This window comes from Ziziphus jujuba, chromosome 1 (genome assembly GCF_031755915.1).
Source record: "Ziziphus jujuba cultivar Dongzao chromosome 1, ASM3175591v1".
NCBI lineage: Eukaryota > Viridiplantae > Streptophyta > Magnoliopsida > Rosales > Rhamnaceae > Ziziphus > Ziziphus jujuba.
In genome coordinates, this window is record NC_083379.1 from 42,851,576 (window position 1) to 42,875,452 (window position 23,877).

The following is a 23,877-nucleotide window of genomic DNA, read 5'->3' on the forward strand; positions in this document are numbered from 1 at the left end:
ACTCTCGGAAGCCACAGTGGAGACTTGAATGGTGTAGACATCCTTTGCAATCTTCTCTAACGCAGGGTATTTCTCTCCATTAACCCTCCACCAATTTAAGATATCAAAATCCTTAATTAAACCAGATTCACAAGGGTCGGCCAGATACCTATCCACATCATTTTTTACCTCCTTACATTGGCTTTGTTCTCTCTTTTTCAAATAAGCAATCCAAACCTGGTCAGCATAGTTGGCATGCTCTAATTCACTGTTATTACTATCCAAACTAGTTCCAGAAGACTCAACACCAGTGGAAGATTGACAACTACCATCTGAACCCATTTCTTTCTCATTATACCAATTGTACAACCTCATTAAAATCTTTTTCAAACCATTTATCAATTCAGTAACCCTGCTTTCATCATTGTCATAAAGCATCCCATAACTAAATGACACATAATCCAACTTATATCATGGATCAAACACTGTTGCAATTAGAAGCAATTTATTGATATTTCCCATGGAACCCAATTATTTATTATACTTTTCTCTCATTTTCCTTGCCATAACCCACAACCGGTCATTCTCACTAACACATAAATCATCCAATTGTTTTTGTATGGAAGAAACTTGATGGAAATATATGTTGGAGCTAAGATGTAAAGAGACACTAAATTTAAGAGTTACATCATAAAAGCCCTTAAGAAATTGGACAAAAACTTTGGCATCATCCCAATGCCAAGCTAAAGGAGGTCCAACTTTTTTTCTACCACTATCAGCCTCTCCAAAATAGGAAGCATAATGTCCATCTTCCTCCTCCATTCTCTCAAAAGCTTTTTGAAATTTCAAAGCCAACTCTAACATTAAGTATGTGGAATTCCATCTGGTTGGAACATCCAAATATACTAAAGATTTGCTCTCAATTTTCTCTTGACTTATACATTCCTTAAATTTTTGCAATCGAGAAGGAGATGATTTAACATATCTTATAGCATTACGAATGCTAGCAATTGCCTCACCTTTATGATTAGGAACCACACAAAAATTTAAAATTCTTTTATGTAACATCCAATCATCATCAATATAATGAGTGGTCAATGACATATAACAAACATTTTGAACAGAGGTCCATGTATCAGTTGTAAGACTAACCCTTTGCTGGTTTGCAACAAACATTGATCTTAAAGCCAATTTCTCATCTAAATACAATTGATAAATGTCCCTCACAATGGTTCTTCTAGATAGAGGATCAAACTTAGGACATGCAACACTACGAAAGTGTCTAAACCCACGGCCTTCTACAAAACTAAAAGGTAACTTATCCAAAATTATCATTTTGGCACATGCCATCCTACATGCCTCTTTGTTGAAAATAGTAGCTACCAAATTGCTACCACTACCATCGGATTTCCTATCAAAAGTTAAGGTCTTTTGCTTCTTTTCATCTAAGTTATAAGGATTTTTCTGACATTGCTTCATATGATTCCTTAGGGTACTAGTTCCACACTTCTTAGAACCATATGCATAATCCTTATGGCAATAAATGCATTCACATCTAGGGTCATCAGGATCACTACCTTCTATTTTGATAAAATGATCCCATACACCACTTGCTGGCCTAGAAGGTTTTTTTTTTTTTTTTTTTTTTTTTTTTTCCTAATGGAGGTCGTGGAGGTAATGTAGATTTGGCATCGGAAGGTGTAGGGTTTGACAGTGATGGTGATGGATTTTGACCTTTTGGGGTTTGAGAGGAAGGTGAATTAACTGATGATGGGGAATCTGGATCCATATCAAGCATAACTAGGACACTGTTTACATAAGAGAAAACAAACAGAAACAAGACAGCAATTACACAACAATTTAAGGCCACAAATTCCACAATCTCAATCAAATTAAATTACAATAAATTAAACAGCAAATAATAGTTTTGCTTCCTTAAATAATAACATAGAACCATCGGGTCCAAGCCCTTTAATCCTTAAACCAAACTACTAACAACTACCAACAATATACATTTTCCCTACCAGCAATTAGCATGTTTTCGAAATTGATAGCAACTACCAACAAAATACATTTTTCCTAAACCAAACTATCATACATAACCACATGAAAATTTCCCAACTACATGCATTATTCACATTAGAACTTTCCATTTAAATCCAGGACCAAATATGTACTAATACAATATCTGCATCAAAAATCCAGGACCAAATATGCACTATGACCAAATATACATCAAAAATTCAGGACCAAGCATACAATATTCCACAATTCCACAAAGACTCAAAATTAAACAGCAACTAAAAAAATTCCACAATTCCACAAAGACTACAAATTAAATAGCAATTTCAAAATTTCAGAGTCACAAAGACTCTAAATGTAAGCTAACTTTTAAAAATTGCACAATTCCAACTACACAATTTCAATTCCACAATATTCAGAAATTGCACAATATTCCATAGTTCCAAAAAAAAAAAACTAACAATTAAAAAGTAATTTATGAAATTCAGAGTCACAAAAACTCTGAAATGAAAGCTAACTTGTTTAAAATTGGCAACTTTAGGAGTTCAGGGTCATAAAGACTCTGAAATGTAAGCTAACATGTTTAAAATTGTAATTTCAAAAATGTTAGAGTCACAAAGACTCTGAAATGCAAGCAATCTCACAATTTGAATTCAAAACTTCATAGAAAAGAGTTTCAAAAAATATTCACAGATACAATTCAATATTTCACAGACAGTTCAGTTTCAAAAAAGCTAATCCGATTATTTCCTTCACAAAATTACAAAGAAAGAACAAAATCTATAGTCTACTTATGCAATCACAATTTATCCATCCACAGCCAGTGAGAGTTTAAGAGAAAAGAACAACTTACCTTAAGTTATTACAGCTTTAAACACAGGCCACAGAGCCACCCACGAGCATGACACAGCCACAAGCCACGGACCTGCCTCACCTTCAATCCTTCAACTTGAATGGCCAATTTTCTCTTTAATATTAAAATCCAACAGTTATTAAACATTTAATATTTCAGAATTGAGGAGATAATCAAATAAAAATATATAATTTTAAAATAGTGATTTTTTAGAGCTTAAACCCTAAAAGGAAAAAAATTGGGGAAAATAGAAATTTGCAAAATTACCTTCGAATTAACATGATCGTTGGTGACCAGATGATGGTAATCGAGGCTTTTGATGGTCTCACAGCTACCGGCCCACCGTAGAGTAACAATGTCTAACAGTCTAGGCTAGGGTTTCGAATAGCTACCTCAAGCTGAGAATGGATAGATTGGAGAGTGAGAGAGTGAGATGAGAGTTAAAAAGATAAGAGAGAGATTGAATTTTAGAGCAAGAGATAGAGAGAGAGAGAGAGAGAGAGAGAGAGAGAGAGAGAGAGAAGTGAAGAGATCTACAAGAGAGGGTTAAATGGTGAGAGATTGCGAGTGAGAGAATGGAAGATAAGGGAGATTACCGTTGTCCGAGAGATGGCAGAGGACAGGTGCTCATCGGCCTGAGAGATGGTGAATGGTGATCGAGAGTGACAGCTGACCTAGGGTTTACCAGAGACCAGAGAAGAGATTGAAAGAAGAAGGGGGAGAAAATAGAAGAGAACTTTTGAGACGAGAGCAGAGTGAGAGTGTTTTCTTTTTTTTATTTTTTATTTTTGTTTAATATCAAATATAAAATTAATAAAATTATAAACATATTATTATTATATATATATAAATGTAATTATATATATTTTTTATAATATTTAAAATATCCGGTTCGATTCGGACGGTCTGATAATTTTTAGTTTAAAAACCGACATCCGAACCGAACTGTCTCCTTTGTTAAATAATAACCGAACCGCCCAACCGAGCGTAACTAATCCGATCCGTAGGCGTTCGGTTCGATCGATTTTACTGGTCCGGTTCGGTTTGATCGGATTTTCTCTCCCCCCCCCCAATTTCAACGTTTCAAAGATTTTGAATTACCAAAATAAATAAATAAAACACGTGTCAAAGATTTTTCAATTATACTATATCTAGAAATTTCCCTAAAATTATTCTTAGAACATAACAAAATACATCCACACAAAAAAATATAAAAAAAAATAAAATAAAGTTTCTAGAACAGAATATGTACTTACCAAAACCAGCTTGTAAACTTCACAAGTTGGCCCTTCAACAAGTAATAACAAATGATTTACTACAGCTTCTGAATGAATACGAGTCATGAAAATGAACACACTTTGATCTAATTACAATTTCACGGCGTCCTATTTTGTGTTTAACCCACAAAAATAGCTTATGATATTTGATGAACGCAAAGACAATACATCTTTAAAATAGAAGTTGAAAGAACACAAGCTAAAAGAAAGAAAGTGAAAACCCCGGTTATACAAACCGTAAACTGTATTGACAAAAAAGCCTTCTAATAACTCGGTGGTTTTTTTAGTGAATCCATCACTGCTTCAGGATCTCTTTCTTTATTGGGTACTTCTTAGAGACAACCCACCAAAGTGTAGTAGCTTCTTCAAACATAATACACAGATGAAACAAATCCCATGATCGTGAAAAATGTATATCATTTTTTTAAATTTACAGTGAGTGAGAGATAGAGGCTCGCCGCTTCTAATACTGTACCCTCTCATCATTGTTAAAATGCAGGCTCTCAATACCCCTGAGAGTGGACTCTAAGTTCTTCGCATTTGGAATATTTCTACCGGTAGTTGTACGATTGTGCTCTGAAGACACAATAGGTGAACTTCTTTGTCCACCAGTGATTTTACGGAATGTTCCAGAGCTTGCATCTGTTGTCTGCGGGCGAGACATATCAGATTCACTGCCAACAATCACTGCATCACGACTGCTAGAGACTGCTGGCCGCCTTGCTGATCCACTTGGCCGTGAGAAATTCGAGCTAGATAACTGCATGCATCCAAGCAAAAAGAACGTGACAATAAGTTGCCTATCTCACTCAACTGAACTGCTAAAAATGAACCAGTCCACCTACATCTATACATGTGTAGATGTGGTAAAAATTCAATATGGAATTTCTGGATAAGCATTATAGATATGACAACCCCAAAAAGGATTTTTGATACCACTAACTGTACTTATCATACTGGTCAATGACTAAATGTACAGGCCAATAGAAATCTCATAAACCAATATGCAACAGAAGAGCAATTACCAGAACATCTTTAGATACGGATGCTTCATTTGCAACTGGACTTTTCTGTTTAGACAAGACTCCAGCATTTACAATTGGTCCAGAGTTTCTTCTACGAGAGGGATCTGCAGGAGACCAACCCGTGGGTCTACCTTCTTCTCCACCTGCAAAAGAACAAGAAATGCCCCCCAAAAAAAAAAAAAAAAAAAAAAAAAATCCTCGTTTAAATGAGAAATTATACCCCGGTGAAGAAAGCTATAAAATCCATATAAAATAATAACTACAATAAAAGTAAAATAAAAAAGGAATTAATAGAATGCCAAGATGCTAAATTGAATAGATCAAATAGGACAGGCAATTCATATGAAGAAAGATGAACATAACATGCAACAAAGAGAGCATGAAGTAAAAACAATGGCAAAAATACCAGTTTGTCTATCAGCATTTGCAACAGCCGGAGGCATGCCAGAGCTTGGTCCAGCACTAGGACCCTAACCCAAAAAAAAAATAATAATAATAAATAAATAAATAAATTAAGCTGTTTAACTTAAGATTTGTATCAAAAGAAATAAAACCAAAGCTAGAGCCACTGTTACTTACAAGACCACGACCAGGAGGAGTAGCAATTTGGGATTGCTGATATTTTAAGATAGTCCAATCAAACACGTAATCAAACTGAAAACCTGAAGCAATAAGATACATGTAAGTATAGATGGAGTGAAAATCTAGTTAAGACAACTTCAGAATCGACAGCATTAAGTGAAATAGTAAAGCAGGTATGCTCCGAAAGTCAACATAAAAAATGATAGACGTCCAAACCTTCACGAATAAAAAGATCACGAAAGAGTCTCTTTAGATAAGCATAATCTGGTTTATCATCAAACCGTAGAGACCGGCAGTAATGAAAGTAAGAAGCAAACTCCGTAGGATACCCACGGCACAAAGCCTAAGAAGAAATAAAGAAGTGAGCTTCCAGTGTTTCAAAATATCATAGCATCATCATCCTAATTCACATCAACATCTTTGCATCACATTATTTTACCTCAATAGAAGTTGATACTTTCTTTTCACTGATCTTATCATACTTTTGCTTCTTAGTTCCTGCTTTCAGCCCCTGCCAAGGCAGACTATAGAAGTACGAGGTTACAACAGAAGAAACTTCAATATGAAAACATGGACCACGGGGAACAAACTGAATATTTACCTTCCTCTCAAGAAATACATAAGAACATAGCCAAGTGATTCTAAGTCGTCCCTGCGGCTTTGCTCTGTGCAATTTAGAAGTAACATAATTAGAAATCCAGACAGGCTAAAGTTCACGATTAATAAATGAGGGCCTACGATACCAAAATATGAGGCATGTGCAATAGACAGAGCAATAGGCTTACCAATTCCAAGGTGAGTATTCATACTAGCATATCTAGCAGTTCCAGTCAAATTCTTATTTTCTCTGCAATGGTATTGAGCATGTCAAAGCAAGAAAAAGATTAAAACGAGAAATTAGTACTTCATATTTCTTTACTATTAGTTTTTTTAACAACAAAAACAAAAACTAGAAGTCAAAAGTTTGATTTAGTGTCTCACCACAAAAAAAAAAAAAAAAAAAAAAATGAAGATGCAAAGCAAAAAAGGTTAAGACCAAAGGCTGGACAAGACAAATGACCAAATTTATCAAGTAGTGACAATAACAGAAGCAAAACAAGGATGGCAATTACTAGTAGAATTATATCTCACGATTGTAGTTTTCTACTAATGCCACGTACACAAATCTATCAATTATTGCATACGGCAATTTGGGCCATTATCACAAGGAAACGTTCAGGAACTTATATATAAGAACCCATGCACAAAGCATAAAGCTTTTCAACTGATTTTTAATTTTCTTCTTTCAAATTTCAAATAAGCAGAAACAGGTTTCATATGTTTCTGGGAAATATCTAACACAATGAGTGTATAACAAGCATATTATCACAATTAATAGAAACAAAAAAGAACAGGAAGAGACTGCATCATCTTAAAAAATAATAATAATAATATATAGCACAGCAGTCAGCTTTTAACTTGTAAACCTCATATTATAGGCAGGAAATTATACAATTTATAAACCATAAAAGAGAACTAACCTGTAAGGAATATGTTGATGAGTTGAAGCATCCCTATATTTCTTAGCAAGACCAAAGTCAATGATGTAAACCTATAAGGAAGGAGGCATCAAGGACTGCCCTATAGAATGTGAAAAAAATTCCAATTTCAAAATATTTTCCACACACCTGATTTGCACGCCGTCCTAAACCCATGAGGAAATTGTCTGGCTTAATATCCCGATGTAAGAATGATTTGGAATGGACGAACTCCACTCGATTAATCTGCAATGAATATAACGATTACCATATAGAACCAAGAGGCACACATATGCTGGAAGGATATCCATCCAGTAAATGCAATCTTACCATCTGATCTGCAAGCATGAGAACAGTCTTCAGAGATAATTTCCTACTGCAGAAATTGAATAAGTCCTCAAGACTTGGTCCCAGCAAATCCATCACAAGAACATTGTAATCTCCTTCAGTGCCAAACCATCTAACATTTGGGATTCCAGCTGCCAAAGTTGTAAAGATTGACAGAGAAACATCAACTGCATTAGTATAACATCACGCATTAAATAAAAATCAACAAAAAGATAGTAGCGGTAAAGGTCCTTACTTCCTCCCTGCAATATTTTATACAATTTTGATTCATAGAGCAATTGGGGATGCTTTGTCTTGACATTTTCCTGAGTTAAAAGAGATTTAAAGTGTTACAAACATCACTTATCATCAGAAAGTTCAGCAAGAAGCAAACTGCAGCAAACCAAACGATTAAAGGCAAACCTAATTCAACTAAGTTATTGCAATACAAATGACAAAAAAGTATCAAAATCAGAATACTACAACAAAAAAGAAAAAAAAAAAAAAATCAGATTTCTATCACAAATCACGATCAAAATTTTCTAACAGCAAATCCAGCAATGAATGGCTTGGGTTAGAAGATTAGTCGATGTAAATTATATTAGAACCACTACATCGATGTAATATAGGAAATATTGCCATAAGACAATAACATTTTAAGGGCATCGAAAACATTTTTGCAGTAAAACAGTTCTCTTTTCTTAAGGGCATATATCCAAGTGGGCATTTCCTATGTGCGACAAGTTAAAGAGGGCGTTATCTCAAGAGAGCTTTGAACCACGGTTCTGAGCAGAACTCTCAGAAATACAAGGCTGGCATTACTGACAATAAAACCGTACGGTCTGTGGAAATTTCAGAAATAGGTAGTTTTAGGAATTAATCGCAATCATATAAAATATAATAATTTCCCCAAAAAACTAAAAATCCCAAATTACTTCAAGCGAAAAAGAAAAATCACAAAAGACAAATTGATCGAATTCCATGGTTATCACGAAGCAAATTCCTATACCACCCAGATTGTCCAAGTTAAACCTCTAAATTACAAAGGCAAAAAAGAACAGTGCAATCTAATTCAACGACTTTTCCAAGTAAAACCATACTCACAAGCTTAATCGCAACCTCCTCGTTCGTCTGAGTATTAGTACCTAAAATTCAAACATCAAAAAAACAAAAAAGGCAAAAACTTTAACCAAATAAACAATCACATATAAACACATAGAAGAAGGAAAACCAGAAAGCACAAAAAAGAAAAGAAAAAAAGAAAAAAAGAAAAACACAAATTCATAAACAAACCGAGATAGATCTCTCCAAACGATCCGCTACCGATCTTCCTGCCAAGTCGAAATTTGCCCCCAACTCGAGGCTCCATAACAGAAGAAAGATAAAAAATGAACGATCACAAAACCAAAACTCTTAGCTCAATAATCAAAACCCTAAGCCCCAAAAAGATTAAAAAAAAAAAAAAAAAAAAGAAACGATCAAGAAGAAATCTGAGTACGATAGCTTTGTTTGACCGGCTCAAAAAGTCTTCGTTAAAGAGGATGAGTTTTGGGGTTAGAAAGTTGTGGAGGACAGAAATGAAAAAATGGGGAAGAAAGCTGAGGGCAAAACCGTAAAAGGCGCGGACTTTCTTGGTCTTGAAGGAAAAAAATAAAAAAAATAAAATTACGGGTTAGGGTAAGAAAGATGAGAGAGAGAAGAAAACAGAGAAAAAATGAAGAAGACGAAGAGAAGAAGAAGAAGAAGAACGAGGAGGCATTTGCAGATATAATCTCTCTCTTCCTGGCGCTTTGATCCAATCGAATCCAACCGGAATTTTGTTGCAAGCCCTTTTAACTTGGAAATTGATGAAAACGACGTTGTTTTTGGATTTTTATTTTTTGAGATGGTCAAAAGTGGAAAATAAATAATAAATAATAATAGAAAAAAGTATATGCTTTTTATTATTATTATTTAACTTTGAAAATAAGTTTGAAAAATAAAAGCATATGCTTTTTTTTTTAATTATTTTTTGGTGAATAACTTTGAAAATAAGTTAAATGTAAAAATAATATTGTTTTGGTATATTATTAATTCCATACTGTTTTCTTGTTTGCTTTGGTTTGAAGTCCTAACTACATTTCTATATATAATTCATTTATGCGTAATTTATACAATTTTTGATAATCTTATAAGTTTTGCAATTTTATTCTATATTTAAAAATTTTAGTTTCTGGTTTTAACAATAAAAAGAATATCTTAAAAATTAATACTTTTTTTTTTCTAAAAAGAATTGGAAAAGTACATTTTTTTATCTAAAACCACAAGAATAATGTAATGGAATTATTATTTTCAGTCAAAGAGAAACAACAATTATTGTTGCAAAGATATATATATTTATATATATTTTTTACACAAAGTCCAAAAATTAAAACCATGGAGTCAAAAAAACAAATACATTTCTTACGCATGGAATGAAAAAGTCATAATTTTGTTATCTTTTGGAGGGAAAAAAAAAAAAAAAGATTATTTCTTATTGTTGACTCTTAGTCAGTCCAAATGACCAAAAACTCAGTCATGTGTTATTGTTGATCTTTTAATTTGAACTATTGCATGCCGTAATTCTCACTCTTTTCTTTTTTAAATGATTATTATTATTATTATTTGCATTAACTATTAGTATTAAATCTCCAATTAAATTTTAAAATTTTAATTTGTGGGTTTTTATTTTTTGGTTGCTAAAATTAATTTTTAATTATTTGATTTGCAAATCGCAGGCTTTAAAAAAGCCCAACCCAACCGCCAAAAAGCCCTATTATACATATATATATATATATAGAGAGAGAGAGAGAGAGAGAGAAAGAGAGAGCTTGCTGGTTTGCAGCCATGGCGTCACTGTGTCTGCCGCTCGGCCTCTCTGTATAACCCATTTTGAAATTTCCGTGGTAATGGCGACTCGTGGGATGAAATGGCCTCCTGAGACAATCAACGTCCAGAAATTCGCTGAGTCCCGAGCTTCAGAGCTCGAGTCTCTCCACAGCATCGTAGCGAACCGATTGGGCAACGATTTCCGGTCGCGGAGAAGTAAGAGGAGGCGAACGACGTCGTTTGCATATAAAGCCGCTAAAAAAAGATGTATACGTCGTGTTAGCCTAGACCGGAGCGATAATGCTAACAAAAGCAGTAGTAACAAAGATGACGGCGGCGAAAACGCTCGCATTCCTCGCCGCATTCGTAGGAGAGCTCAACTTAGAATAAACCCCGAAAAGGGTTTTTCTACTTCTGGGGATGGGACAAAATGGCTCAGAACGCATGTTTGGCATGCAAAGCGCTTCACCATGACAAAACTCTGGGGTTTTCACCTTCCTCTGGGTCTTCATGGCAGGTAAACGTTCCCCCCCCCCCCCCCCCCCCTTTTTTTTTTTTGGGCCATTTTTCAAGCAGTTTCTATGGTTTTTCAACGTGGGTTTTGTGGTTGGTTCGTAAAACTCGTGAGGAATAAGGCCAATAATATAAAACCCATGTTTGGTTTTAACCGTTTGGAAACAGAATGAATGTTTTCCCTGATTATTATATATATTATCGATTACTAACTCAGAGAAAAAAGAATGTAGGGGAAGGGGTTCTAGAGCTCTGTTGAAGTGGTTCAGACATAACGTGCTCATTCATGATGCAAGCTATCATGTTGCTGTCCAATTGGAGGGTCCCGAGGTAGACATGACATTACCCTTTTTTTCTTTTTTCTTTTTTTTCTTTTTTGTCTTATGATTTTATGATTCCGAGTTGTTCTTCTGATTATGGTCGCATGTTATGTTATATTTATGAGGAGGAAGTGGTGGCTTCTTGAATATAACTCAGACCATAAATATTTTTTTTTTAAGTTTTTGGACAAAAATATCATAATTGCTAATGGCTTCATGGGATTAATGGGGGGCGATGGAAATATGCTTGTCTTGGACCCTTGATTAATTAAATTTTCAATATCGTCTGATATTTCATTTTTTCCAGGATTCATTGTTGTCAATTTTAAGAATGGTACTGGTTCCTTCTCCTTTGGTTCATATTGATGATATTTCCCACTCGGTCAAGTCTGGTGTCATCTATAATAATGCAATGGTAGGTTATCCAATTCTACTCGTTTTTTGCAGAAGATTAGCTTGAGGAATCAGCTAATGTTCCTCCTTTTTTGCAGCTTCATCATGTTGGTGCACCTGTTTCTAAGCCAGTTGCCCCTGTGATCTATATGTGGCGACCTTGTCAGAATACAGATACTGAGGTTGCCCATGATAGTGAAGGATGTAACAAACCAGAGATTACAGAGTGCTATTCTTCTTTTCGGCAGCTTTGGGTGTGGATACATGCTTCTGCTTTTAGGGAAGGATATGGTGTTCTTAAATTTGCTTGCCAGAAAGAGGTAAACATAAAAAAATAAAATAAAATAAAATTTCTTTGGTCTTCTGATAACATGATAAAAATAAGCTACAAAAGATAAAATGCTATTTGAATTGGAAGCCATTTAGAGTTCATTGAGTTCACCACTCATTGATAACTTTAGTCATGGTTCATTAATGTGGGTTTGCATTGTTTTGTTTGTGAGCTTTTCTGTCCGTTGATACTCATGATAACACATCCTTTGCGAATTAATATGATACTTATGCTAATGAATCCTTACAAAATGTCTACTAAGCTCTTTTATGTTTATTGGCATAAATATTTGATTTATGCAGTAGCACAGAAAACTAACCGGTGGCTTATTGCATGCTCTAAACATGTGGTTTACTAAGTTTATGCATTTTTCAGATGGATGAGAGAGGCATCTTGATTAATTGTATTTCACTTGAAGGTGAACTTGCAAGATTAGAAGTTATGGGATTAAAGGCATTTCAGCTTCTTCAAAAGACATTGAATCCTGTTACTCAGTAAGCCACTTAAGCATGTTTTTAAGCAAGTCAAGAATTAAGAGGTGGTTAAATGATGCTGTATGGTATGCGCATGCAGGATTTCAGAGAATTCAAGGCATTCAGTTTCTAAAGCTGATGATAATACAAAAGTGAAAAGGTTTTCTGTACTTGAAAATGAGGAGCATGTATCTTCTAATGCAGTGTTATCTCTTACTGTCATGGACCCTCGCACATTGAGGAATGGAAAAAAGACTGCAGATGCTCTAGAGTCAGAATCTACTGGTGTGGAAGCTGTTATTCCGAGAGATGGAATTGACGAGCAATGTGCATCAGAAGAAATTTCACACAAAGATAACAAGTCACTTTCATTGTTGTGCTCAGAACCTGGAGGTGATAGGGTGCTCTCTGGCAGGGATTTGTGGGATGCTAGGAGTGGTATAAGTCCTCCGGTGGAAGAGAGCATTCTTTGTAAGGAAAAACATGATCTACAAAAGAATTTCTTCTGCCTTGGTGATCCAACTTCAGGGACACTAAATGCTTCAACCGACGTTCAGTGCTCAAGATATTGTCCTATTCTGCTTTTGAAAAATAAGAACCAGAAGGGCTTGGATATTGGGTATTTATTTTTCATTTCCTTATCCATTCAGTATTTAATCAAATGAAATTAGTTGCTGCAAGTTTCGTGCCTTTACTTCATAATTTCTGATTTGTGTTTCCATGCCTTGACTTACCAGTTCCCCACACTCTCCCTCCAACACATCCCCAGCCTGATTAACTATTACATATTATCTGATTTATATCACGTATACCATATGAGAGAGCAGGATACGTTTGCTGTCCACCGCTAGATCTGATTCTTCGTCAGTATTTGTAACCTTAAAGGTGGTTTTTTATTACATTTTCAGGTGGTCTATTATACTACCCTTAAGTTGGGTCAGGGCCTTTTGGATTCCTCTTGTCTCTAATGGGGCTCATGCAATAGGTTTGAGAGAGAAGCATTGGATAGCATGTGACGTAAGATTGTGCCCTTTATGTCTATTATATTCAGTATCAGGCAAGCAAATATTGCATGTAAACTTTTTCTCTCTTTTGCAGGTGGGTTTGCCATATTTTCCTTCAGATTTTCCTGATTGTGATGCATATTCATGCTTTAAGGCAACTGAAGCTGCTGCCTCTAATCTTCAAGAGGAACTTCGGCCTCCAGCCATTAGACCTTTGAAGGTTCCCATTCCACCACCATGGGATGGTGTCCAAATTACTTTAAACAGAGGATTCATTAAAGAGGGAGATCCTCAAGTTTGTACTGAACATGACAGTGACAGTTTACTACCAAACTCAGAGTGTGCAGATTGTAATGTTAAATTACGTGGTAATTTGTTAGATGGTTTTGTTGCAAGAACATCTTGTATGCTGACTGATTTCTTAAATGAAATCCAAGGCAATCATTTACTTTTATTTCCAAACAAAATAGCGGACAGAAATACAAGTATCTTAAAGGTTGTGAAAAGTGGAGATGTACCTGGGCAGAGCCAAAATAGGATTACCAATATTATTTACAATGGTAAACTATGTCTCCTTAGAGTCACTCTTCATGCTTATTCCAGAGGTTGCTTTGAAGAGGGAGCAGTTGTTTGTGCTCCTTTTCTAACTGATATATCATCATCAACGTCAAGGTAATAAGCTTACAAACTTTCTTCCTTGGTTATAGCTTTGTTTTACAAATGATATTCTAGAAGATTCTTATGGTTTTATAGTCAGTTAGTGGCATTTGCCAATTACAATATTTGTAATCAGCAAATGTAATCAATACAACAAGTGCCAGAATTTCAGATAAAGGTGCTCATTCATGCAAATATTTTGTTTTATATATCGTTATTTGTTTCTTTGCCTCCTGTATCATAGGTGTGTTTGTGGTGCTCATAATTTGCTTGTACCGTGGAAAATGTCTGTATAGTTGAAGCATGGAAACTGTGGCTATATTAGGCTTTCCCGGTGTCATAAATTTTCAATTTTCCTGCATGACTTTTAAATTTACACAAATCATTTTATATTTCAGTGGAAGGTATACTCTTTGTATTTATAGCATATAATTTGATGGTGCCTATTAATGTTCTTGTAACCAGATTTATTTGAGAACATCCATTTCATCTGTGTGTATGTTGCAGGTCAGAGAACATTGAGGGAGGGCTTCAAATTCCCCAGTCTGCTGTTACGTCGTACTTCAAAGAGCAATCTTCTGGTAAGTGGGAACTCCAGATACCAGAGGACGACAATGATAATATATCCCATCGGTGGCCTATAGGCTTTGTCACAACTGGATTTGTTCGAGGGAGGTTAGCCTACATGCATCCTACTAACAACAAATGCCTACTTTTGTGTTTATCCTGTCATCTACTTGCTTTTTATTTTTCTCCCTTTTTTTATGCTGGGTGTGACTTTTAATCTGCAGCAAGAAGCCAGTGGCAGAAGCATTTTGTGAGGCAGTCCTGCTTGCGCAACTCAGACAGGTGCAATGGAATGAGATGTCAGTGAAGAGAAGGCGGAAAGAGATATATGTTCTCGTCAGGAATCTAAGATCATCTGCATATAGACTTGCTCTTGCCACCATAGTCCTGGAACAGCACGAAGATGTAGAGTACCTCTGAGTCTTGACTTACTACCATCCAGTCCCTTTTTGGTAAATGTGGTATGTAATGGAGGAATAAGAAGCATGATTTTTTCCTTTTTCTTTTTTTTTTTTTTTTCTTTTTTTAGAGTTTATAGCTCGATTCTTTTTTCTTCGGATAGAAATGCTAGGGGATGAGAGAGAATCAGGCAGGCGGTAGAAGGACAACAGTACTGTTGTTGTATTTCATGTAATAAATAAGTGAAAGCTCCCCCCCAAAAAAAAAAGAAAGTATAGTTTTGAAATCTTTTGTTTAACACTAGTTATAGATCCACACACAAACCATGAATTTTCTGTTTTCTGGTTAATGGGTTCCATGAAGCGGATTTGATCACAAATTTGAGTTTACGACATCCTTATGAACTTTGTTTAAATAACTTACTTTTGTACAAGAAGAACACAGATAATTTTCTTCTGCCACTTTATTCTATAAACTGCTACACGTATAAGAAGCTTGGATGGTTAAATTCCTAAACCTAAAAACCCTACAGATATAAGAAAATTACAGCAGATTCCCTTGGCTACTTTGAGGTTGCTCTGAATTGTTGGCACTTGAATCCTAATGTTTGTTTGAGGACTGGTTTTGGAAGAATCATAGGGCAGCTTAAAAACAGCAGATTCTGGACATCAACAATTCTATCAAGCTGCTAAGGGTTCTTATAAAAAATATTGTACAAACAAACAGCTACCAATGCTTCTTCTTTTTTTTCTTTTTCTTTTTTTTTTTTTTTTTTACTTTTTTTTTTTTTCTTTTCTTGGTAGTGAATGGGACTTGGGCAAACCCCACTTGATAATATATATATATATATATATATATCTATAAATGGCTTAGAAAAGGCTACTATATGAAAAAACTGCAAACAAGCGGATTACCCTAAAAATTAAATTTGCAAAACTGGAAACGGACATTGTCAAGACGTTGACATTGTACCATGGGCAGCCAACGCCAAGGTAGAGTGTTTCTTGTGCAGCCTTCCTCTCAACTGCCTGATCTTGGCATCAACCCTCGCTGTAAAACCGATCTTGGTTTCTTGTCTTGCTTTTGAACGCTCGCGGGTCCACATGTGTTCGTCCTCAACATCTTTCCTATAGTATTTGATCTCTTGTATGATATGATGATCCATTGGGTTGAAACATCTTTGGTAGGATATGTGGACAAAGTAAGGGAGACAACAAACACATGTTACTAAAAGGGTGGACAACCAAAAAATAGGTGTCGGGGCAAGAACTTCAACTAGAATTTTGTAGGAGTTGCCGGAGTAAGATGGAGATGCCATGCCATAAAGTAAGAGAAATAGGTACCACATTGCAATGCTGCCCCAGACTAGAACGTGCTGAATCCATGTAAAGTGGCTCATTATTAGAGCAATCTGGCCATTGACAGTCCAGATGATGCAAGTGAACATAGTGGATCCCATGATAGCAATATCAGCTGTCTCACCTCCCTTACGGAAAGCCTGGTCGTACATTATTATAATGTTAAGGAAAAAGATGATAAGGGAGGAATAGACACCATTGCCGATCCATCCCAGTATCCTATACCAATCAAAGAATAAGTTTTTGCTTCCTTGCTGATACAGTGCAGGGAACTGCAACAACATGGCAAATGCTTAAGTATAATGGAAGGTCTTGCTGAATACATACAAGACACTACTAAAGCATTGTTATCAGGACTAACCTGTAGACAGACATCCGAAGAAACATCTTGTTCGAATACTCCAAGTGAAATGACAGGCAGTGAGGTAAGAATGACATTGAATGATAGCATGTACAAGTCATCATACATTGCTTGCCCAGAAAAGCCCGTAAATGCCTCGAAGTAGAAAAGGGTGAGTCCAAATGCTATATTTTTGTAGAAGAAATAGCAAATCTGAACGAAAGTAATCCTCATTAATAGGTTGTAAGTTCTAAAGAATATGAAACAAGCACAAGGAATTTGTATTTGTATGATTATTGTGTCTGTAAGTAGGCATGCGGTACATGCAAAGTTGAAGAAAGGACTTTACTGATTTAAAATCTTAAGAAGGGTGTTTCCTAATTTTACCATCTGAGCAATCCTTTTGTAACACCAATGTCCATGAACCACCAACAGTCTCTCCAAAAAGCGAAATTGTGATATAGAGAAGTCACTAGCCATCACAGCCTGTATATAGTTAATAAGCTTTATGAGCTTTACTGTAAATCAAGAAATAAGACACGCTTTTAAATAGGAAAATGGTGACAAGAGCATATCCAGAACTGATATCTAAGTCATTCTTTCTCTCTCTCTCTCTCTCTCTCTCTCTCTCTCTCTCACAACCAGAAGGTTAACATGCTTGACAAAATTAAGTTACCAATACTCAACTTATTAATAAAATGAAATACAGAAGCATAGTTCATTCATTTATAAGCTAATTATTGACAACATAATTTTGTCAATTTTGTTGAACTTCTGGTAAGAGAGAGAGAGAGAGAGATGAGTGTGTCTCGACATGTGTGTATGCATGTTAGATATGCCACCAACCTGCATCCCTTCAACCCCGCTAATGCCAACACCTATGTCAGCCTCTTGTATCATTCCAACATCATTCGCACCATCACCAATGGCTAAGGTAGTTTTATTAGTTCCTTCTTTTACTAACCTTGTCACCTGTTGCAAATATATATATATATATATATATTATATACATTATATAAATAAAAATAAGGCCCAAACAACAAGCAAATTGGTATAACTGCAAGAAGAATAGATTTGATACTTGAAATTCAGATCAAGTCAACTTCGACAAAAACCTACCGATTAACAGAGAAGAAAAAATAGGGAAAATGGAAAGACAAAAGGAAAGACAAGGGTTTCTACCAATGCCTTCTGCCTGGGAGAGACACGGCAGCATATTACAGATGCACAGTCAACTGCTAATCCCAAGAAGTGCTGCTTCATATCATCCTCTAACGCGTAGGTTAGAGTCTTCCCATCAATAATTAGGGCAAATGCAGCATGTGGATCTTTCTCCAACTTGACCATTTGCAAGCCATTGGTAATTTGATTCAAAATGTTCTCTTTCACAGCCTGATGAGAGGCCAAAAGCAGAAAAGTCTAACATGAACTGAAATCAATCTCCTGAAAAGAAATCCATGAACTATCATTAAAGAAATGTATACCTCTTTGCTATCTTGTGCTAATGCATCTTGACTTGTTGCTGATATAATGATCTGCTTCATGCCCTGTCGGAGTAAACTACAAGCAAATCTGCATCATGCAAACAAAAAATTTCATTACAATTTCACCCCAAAAAACAAAGAAAATAAATAAATAAATTAGTGCCTTCTAATTTAAATGATAGGCAGACCCTATGTTTATTGCAGTTTCCATTTTATCCCCTGTCAAAACCCAGATCTTGAGACCTGCTTGCGCAAGTTTGTCTATGCACTGGGGCACCTAAAGAAAAGAAAAATGGCATAAGTTAATGTGCATCATACAAAGCCATTAAACTAAATCAAAGCATTACCTACCCCAGTTTGCAATTTGTCCTCCACAGCAGTTGCACCAACGAGGATGAACTCTCTTTCAAGCATATCAGCTACTTTCTCAAGCATTGCATCTCTATCAGCCCCGATGGATGTCTTTGCTTTCTGAAACTCAGTGTTCCATGCAGAATACTCAGCTTCCTCTAGCTTTTTATAACAAAGTGCCAATGTACGCAACCCATTTTCTCCATAGTCATTCAGATGCCTAGTAGTAGTTTCCTCATACATTCTTCCATTCTTTGACAGACGTTCAAACATGATGCTGTATATTTCAGACCAAGTGATATACAAGGGTTTGAAAGTGCGTAAAATAACAGAATATGAATCAAAACCAAACTCAATTTAGTTTTAATGTTTAGGGAGACAAACTATTTGTAAGCCTGACCTGTCAGCACCTTTGGCAAGAACAAGAATCTGCCCATCCTCATCCTGCACAATTACAGACATTCGTTTCCTTTTGCTAGTGAATTCCAACACGTTCATAATTTTGAACTCCCTGCAAGTTTTCAAAGAGATGATACAAATTCTAAGACACCAGGTTGAAAAGGAGGGGGGTAAGAGAAAAGAAAAAAAGATAAAAGGGAGGGCCTAAGCGACTAGTTGTATTATATCCACACCTTTCAACTGGGTGCCCTGAAGTGTACTTTTCACGAATAACCACACTTGATTGAGTTCTTTTGCAGAACTCAAAACCAAATTCTCTTGCTGCAACAAGAAAGGCCCCTTCATCAGGTGACTCTGCTTCATATGTATAAGAGCCACTCTCTTCATTTCGCTCCGGAATTGCTGTTTGACAAATTGCCAATACACGAAAAAACATTAATAATACATCGCTGTTCGGTTCTTTCACCCAATTTCCATCCATGAGACGGGTGTCCTCGAAACTAAACCCCTTTATGGCAGTTTTCCTGTCATTGGAAGTAACAACAGTCTGCAATTCAATTTCTGATGATTTACTATCTTTATGCATGGGAAAATTGGAAAGATCTTCATCCTGTTCTTCAGCCATCTGTTTCGCGGCAGCAAGTTCAACTTCACTAGATTTTGTACCATATGCAGTACCAGCAATGGAACACTTCAGAAAGTCCATCTGATTGCAGGTCAGTGTGCCAGTTTTATCAGAAAGGATTGTCTCAACCTGACCCAACTCCTCATTCAGATTTGATGTCCGTGCATTAGCAGTATTTCCAGTCTCTTCATCATACATTGCTATGTCTTGGTTAATAAAGGTAGCTTGCAAAACCTTCACAACCTCAATTGAAACATAAAGCGAGATGGGTATTAAATATCCATAAAGGATGAGAGCAGTGACCAGATGGATAAGCCCAGAAACGGCAGATTTATCTGGATCATACATATCTTCAGTATCATCAGGTCGAAGGTACCACATATCTGGCATGTCATTCTTTGTCTTCACAGCAAAACCTATTGAACTGACCAGTGAAATCACAACAAGGAGTGTGAAAAGGAGGTATATAATGTAGTCCATTTTTTGTTCTATTCTGCTTCTTTTTGAAGGGGAATTTGTTGAATTCATCATGACTTTGCTATCATGACCAGTGAATATCACCACCCCATACACATATGCTGTGTTTCTGAGCTTTGAATCCCTGAGGAGAATCTGATTGGGATCAAGAGGATAAACCTGGCGATCATACTCTAAATTGCCCACGAAGGTGTAAAGATTTGGGTTTGGGTCTTCACATTGGATTTTCCCTGTGAATTCCTTGAAAGTCCCATCATCATCTAAAGGCAATGTTGCTTCCAAAGATCTCTTTGTCTTCAAATTTGTCTCACCATCTAAGTTCATAGTCTCCACATAACAAATTCCATCCTCGTAACTTGAGGACAGGAGAAGTAGATCTGCAGGGAAGAATTGATCCTTTTCCACTTTCAACACATCTCCAACCACAATTTGACGCCATTGCTTATAATTAAAGACACCATCTCCCACATGAACATTTACCTTCCGGAGATTTACCTTCATATCCTGCAAGAATCTACGCCAATCTTCCAGAGCTTCCTTTGCCATACTGAGCCCAACAACAAATACCAAAGGAGCAATCATGCTTACAGGAGAAAATGGAGAAACCGGTGTAAGTGAGAGAAGTGCGGCCAAAAGGAAATACAAGTTGGCAACCCTTCTGAATTGCTCAAAAAGTGCCTTGGGCAAGAACGTAAAAAAATTGTACTTTGTGGTTGATATGGCATTAGAGCGGTACTTGAAGGGACTCTTCTTATGGAGAAGAGGTTGGTTGCAAAATACTGTTCTTGAGAATCCAGGGCCTTGGACTTGATTTTGCCCCTTGGCATGTTGTGGCTTAAGACAAGAAAATGTGTAAAGGTGGCTCCGGCGAAGCCTCTCTCTTATCCTTCCCATTTCTAACCAATATCAGCCAAACTAATTAAAACTGGTACAAATCCATCAAAACAAAAACCAAATCCGTGCACTCCAAATTGGGATTGACAATGCCCCTTACAACCAATTCTCCTTCTAAGGCCTAATTTACAAAAAACCAAGTAAGAAATTAACTTTGCAAATAAAATTAAAATTTTCCAGCACACCAAATCCTTTGAATATTTCAAACTCAGGTGACAATCAAACGTCATGCATCAGAAAAGAGACCAAACATCATGAACTTGAAACACGAGGTTCCAAAATACAAAGCTCCAATTTGGAGCTATATCCAAATGTCCCAGGATATCCAGATTTGTGTATTTTGCAAACTTTCAGATTCAAGGAATAAAACAAATTTCAAAATTCTAACAGAGCTTGAAGAAGAAAATGTATGTATATATATATATATTTCCTTTTTTTAGGACCCAAAAAAAAAAAAGAAAAAAAAAATAGATACTAAGAAAACAACAGAACGGTCTGACGTGATCATACTTTTCATTTCCTTTGTATATGAGAAGAATCAAACACATTTAAGGGAAAAATATGAAATTTAAAATTTTAAAGTCAGAATATCAAAGCTAAGAATGCATTCATATAAAAAAATAAATAAATAAATAAATCCCTAAAAACAAAGATGAAAGAACAGTACAAACACAAAATCAGACAATGTCCAGCTCAAACTGCGAAACAATCATCAATTCAAGTACAGATTCCTTTGTACAAGAACCTTAAAATCTAAGAAAACGTCAGCTTAACCAATAAAGTAAGTGAAAAAAAAAAGAAAAAAAAAACAAATCCAACCCAGAAAAACAAAAAGAAATAAAGAAACTTGAAATCCAAAATTTCTCAGATAAAAAAAAAAAAAAAAAGAATCAAATGGGTTACCTTAAATCACGAGGCTTGTTCAACCCAAGTGAAAATAACACAAACCCATTTGACAGAAAGAGACGTAGAGAGAAGAACATAAAAAAAGATGAGAGCTTTTGAGTTTGCAGATCAAGGAGGGAGACAAAGTCTAAGAGAGAGTATCTAGACAGAGAAAGAGAATGAGAGAGAGAGAGAGAGAGAAAGAGAATGAGACAGAGAGAAGACAGGGTTTTGGGCCATAATACAAGTAAGACCTCTCTTTCTCTCTCTTTCTCTCTCTCTCTCTCTCTCTCCCCGTCCGGAAGTCTGAACCAATGACAGGAATTTCCGGGCCCTCTTTTTTCGATATTTATATTTTCCACTAATTTTCAATTTTCTTTTTTAAGAAAAAATATATATATATATTTTTACTTTCTTTAATAAATATTTTTGAAATTTTCTGAGAAAATGGACAATCTTTCTTGTGATTGGCTATGGACCTTATTGGCATGCTTTACAATGACCTGGAAAAGCGACCTATGACCCTTTCTTTTTCTTATTTATTTATTATTTAAATAAATATAATAATAATAAAAAGTAGCCAATAGAGAACCACTCTTTTATAAATAGTAAACAAGCAGCTGTGGTTTGTGGGTCCCTTATTTATCCTACGTGGCAAGCCATCAGCAAACTTGTCTCTGCGACACTAGTTTCTTCTACCAGCTATCTGTTATTCTTTCCCTATTTAATTTATCAATTTTTCACAATTTTTTTTTTCTCATTCCAAAAATACATTACTAGATGCTACTTAAAATAAATACAATTTGTTCAATTCTATTTTTAATACATCTTGATACATGATTAACTTATTTCCAAAAATTAACTTGGTTTTTAAAAATGTCATTAAAATCACTTCACTCAACTAAGAAAACAACTAAAATTATGCCCATATCATTCTTTAATTATTGAGAATTAAAAAAAAATGAAAAAAATTAATAATAATAAAAAAAAACACTAATTTTTGAAGGAGTTCTGACCGTTGAACCTACCAAATCGAATGGAAAATAACATAATATATTTATATTGTACGTACTTGTCTCCAGATGATTATAACTCGTTCTTGTTGTGGGTGATCAAATTTTTTATCGTTATTATTCTATATGAGTCAGCAGATCGGATGGCTGAGGATGGATCATATTCATTAGATTTAATAATAATGTCTATGGGACCCACGGTGAGGGCTCCCACTCTTCTCCATGTGGACTAACTTAATCTGTTAAAACAACACCTTGTGTTTTTTATTTATTTATTAACTGGTTTATTATTTCTTTATTTATTTTTTATTTTTTTACAATTTATTATCTGAGCTACACAAGCCACTGGCAACGTTTGGTTGGTCAATGTCTGGTTTATTTCTTCTTTTTTATTTTTTATTTTATTTTAAATTTCATTGTGGAATATTAGCAAAATTTGGTGTCCTAATAGCAGAAGACAGAAAACAAACGACGAGGTCTTTAATTTCAAGGTTTGAAACATGTTCGTAAATTTCGTTTGTTTCCTGAGAAAATTGTTATCCTTTTATGAAATTGATGCTGACAAAATATTTAAGCCTTTTATTTATTTATTTATTGTTATTTGTTTCCTTTGGGATGCTTTTTTTTTATTTTTTGGTTGTATCAGCCAAAAAAAACATATACGTGGCTAACTTTTTTTTTTTTTGCAATATTAAAATTAATAATTGTAAAAATATCTGAAACTATTTTGGTTAGTTTATTAATGAAACAATGTCTTCTAATTTATCTAACGTATAAAAAATAAAAACTCAATTTAACTACTAAAAAAATTAAACATTGAACAGCAGGGAAAAAAAATTGATTTCAAAATGCTATAATACGTTCGAAAAAGTAAAAATGAATTTTTTTTTTAATACGATTTCTCAAAACAATGACAACAAAAAAAGAAAAAAAGATAACCATGTGACAACCAAACAGCATCCTAA

At 35.2% G+C, this 23,877-nt stretch overlaps 3 protein-coding genes across 6 annotated transcripts; 1 reads left to right on the forward strand and 2 right to left on the reverse strand.

Annotated features, from left to right (window-relative positions):
- Positions 1–4,085: 4,085 nt before the first annotated feature.
- On the reverse strand, positions 4,086–9,395 carry LOC107425249 (casein kinase 1-like protein 2). The gene is made up of 14 exons (XM_016035204.4): positions 8,876–9,395; positions 8,687–8,727; positions 7,839–7,908; positions 7,586–7,734; positions 7,406–7,501; positions 7,259–7,329; positions 6,524–6,585; positions 6,340–6,403; positions 6,178–6,262; positions 5,955–6,081; positions 5,736–5,818; positions 5,563–5,626; positions 5,157–5,299; positions 4,086–4,891 (listed from the first exon to the last, which is right to left on the reverse strand). Exons 1-14 carry the CDS (start codon positions 8,949–8,951, stop codon positions 4,595–4,597), a joined length of 1,428 nt encoding a protein of 475 aa, XP_015890690.1. The 5' UTR covers positions 8,952–9,395; the 3' UTR covers positions 4,086–4,594.
- Positions 9,396–10,401: 1,006 nt separating this feature from the next.
- Positions 10,402–15,372, forward strand: LOC107425247 (ribonucleases P/MRP protein subunit POP1). Of its 3 annotated transcripts, XM_048477467.2 has the most exons (11): positions 10,402–10,946; positions 11,176–11,272; positions 11,570–11,677; positions 11,754–11,975; positions 12,362–12,480; positions 12,560–13,078; positions 13,368–13,476; positions 13,558–14,135; positions 14,628–14,795; positions 14,912–15,148; positions 15,250–15,372. In XM_048477467.2, exons 1-10 carry the CDS (start codon positions 10,510–10,512, stop codon positions 15,105–15,107), a joined length of 2,553 nt encoding a protein of 850 aa, XP_048333424.2. In that variant the 5' UTR covers positions 10,402–10,509; the 3' UTR covers positions 15,108–15,148; positions 15,250–15,372. The 3 variants fall into 3 exon arrangements, with proteins under 3 accessions (XP_048333424.2, XP_015890688.3, XP_015890689.3); XM_016035202.4 differs by having other exon boundaries at positions 14,912–15,372; XM_016035203.4 differs by having other exon boundaries at positions 10,807–10,946; positions 11,169–11,272; positions 14,912–15,372.
- Positions 15,373–15,523: 151 nt separating this feature from the next.
- Positions 15,524–22,208, reverse strand: LOC107425246 (probable phospholipid-transporting ATPase 4). 2 transcript variants are annotated; one of them, XM_016035199.4, is made up of 11 exons: positions 21,918–22,208; positions 19,252–21,135; positions 19,020–19,130; positions 18,620–18,896; positions 18,457–18,545; positions 18,269–18,356; positions 17,967–18,203; positions 17,631–17,756; positions 17,172–17,270; positions 16,806–16,997; positions 15,524–16,716 (listed from the first exon to the last, which is right to left on the reverse strand). In XM_016035199.4, exons 2-11 carry the CDS (start codon positions 21,012–21,014, stop codon positions 16,039–16,041), a joined length of 3,660 nt encoding a protein of 1,219 aa, XP_015890685.3. In that variant the 5' UTR covers positions 21,015–21,135; positions 21,918–22,208; the 3' UTR covers positions 15,524–16,038. The 2 variants fall into 2 exon arrangements, with proteins under 2 accessions (XP_015890685.3, XP_015890687.3); XM_016035201.4 differs by having other exon boundaries at positions 17,967–18,176; positions 21,918–22,207.
- Positions 22,209–23,877: the final 1,669 nt, after the last annotated feature.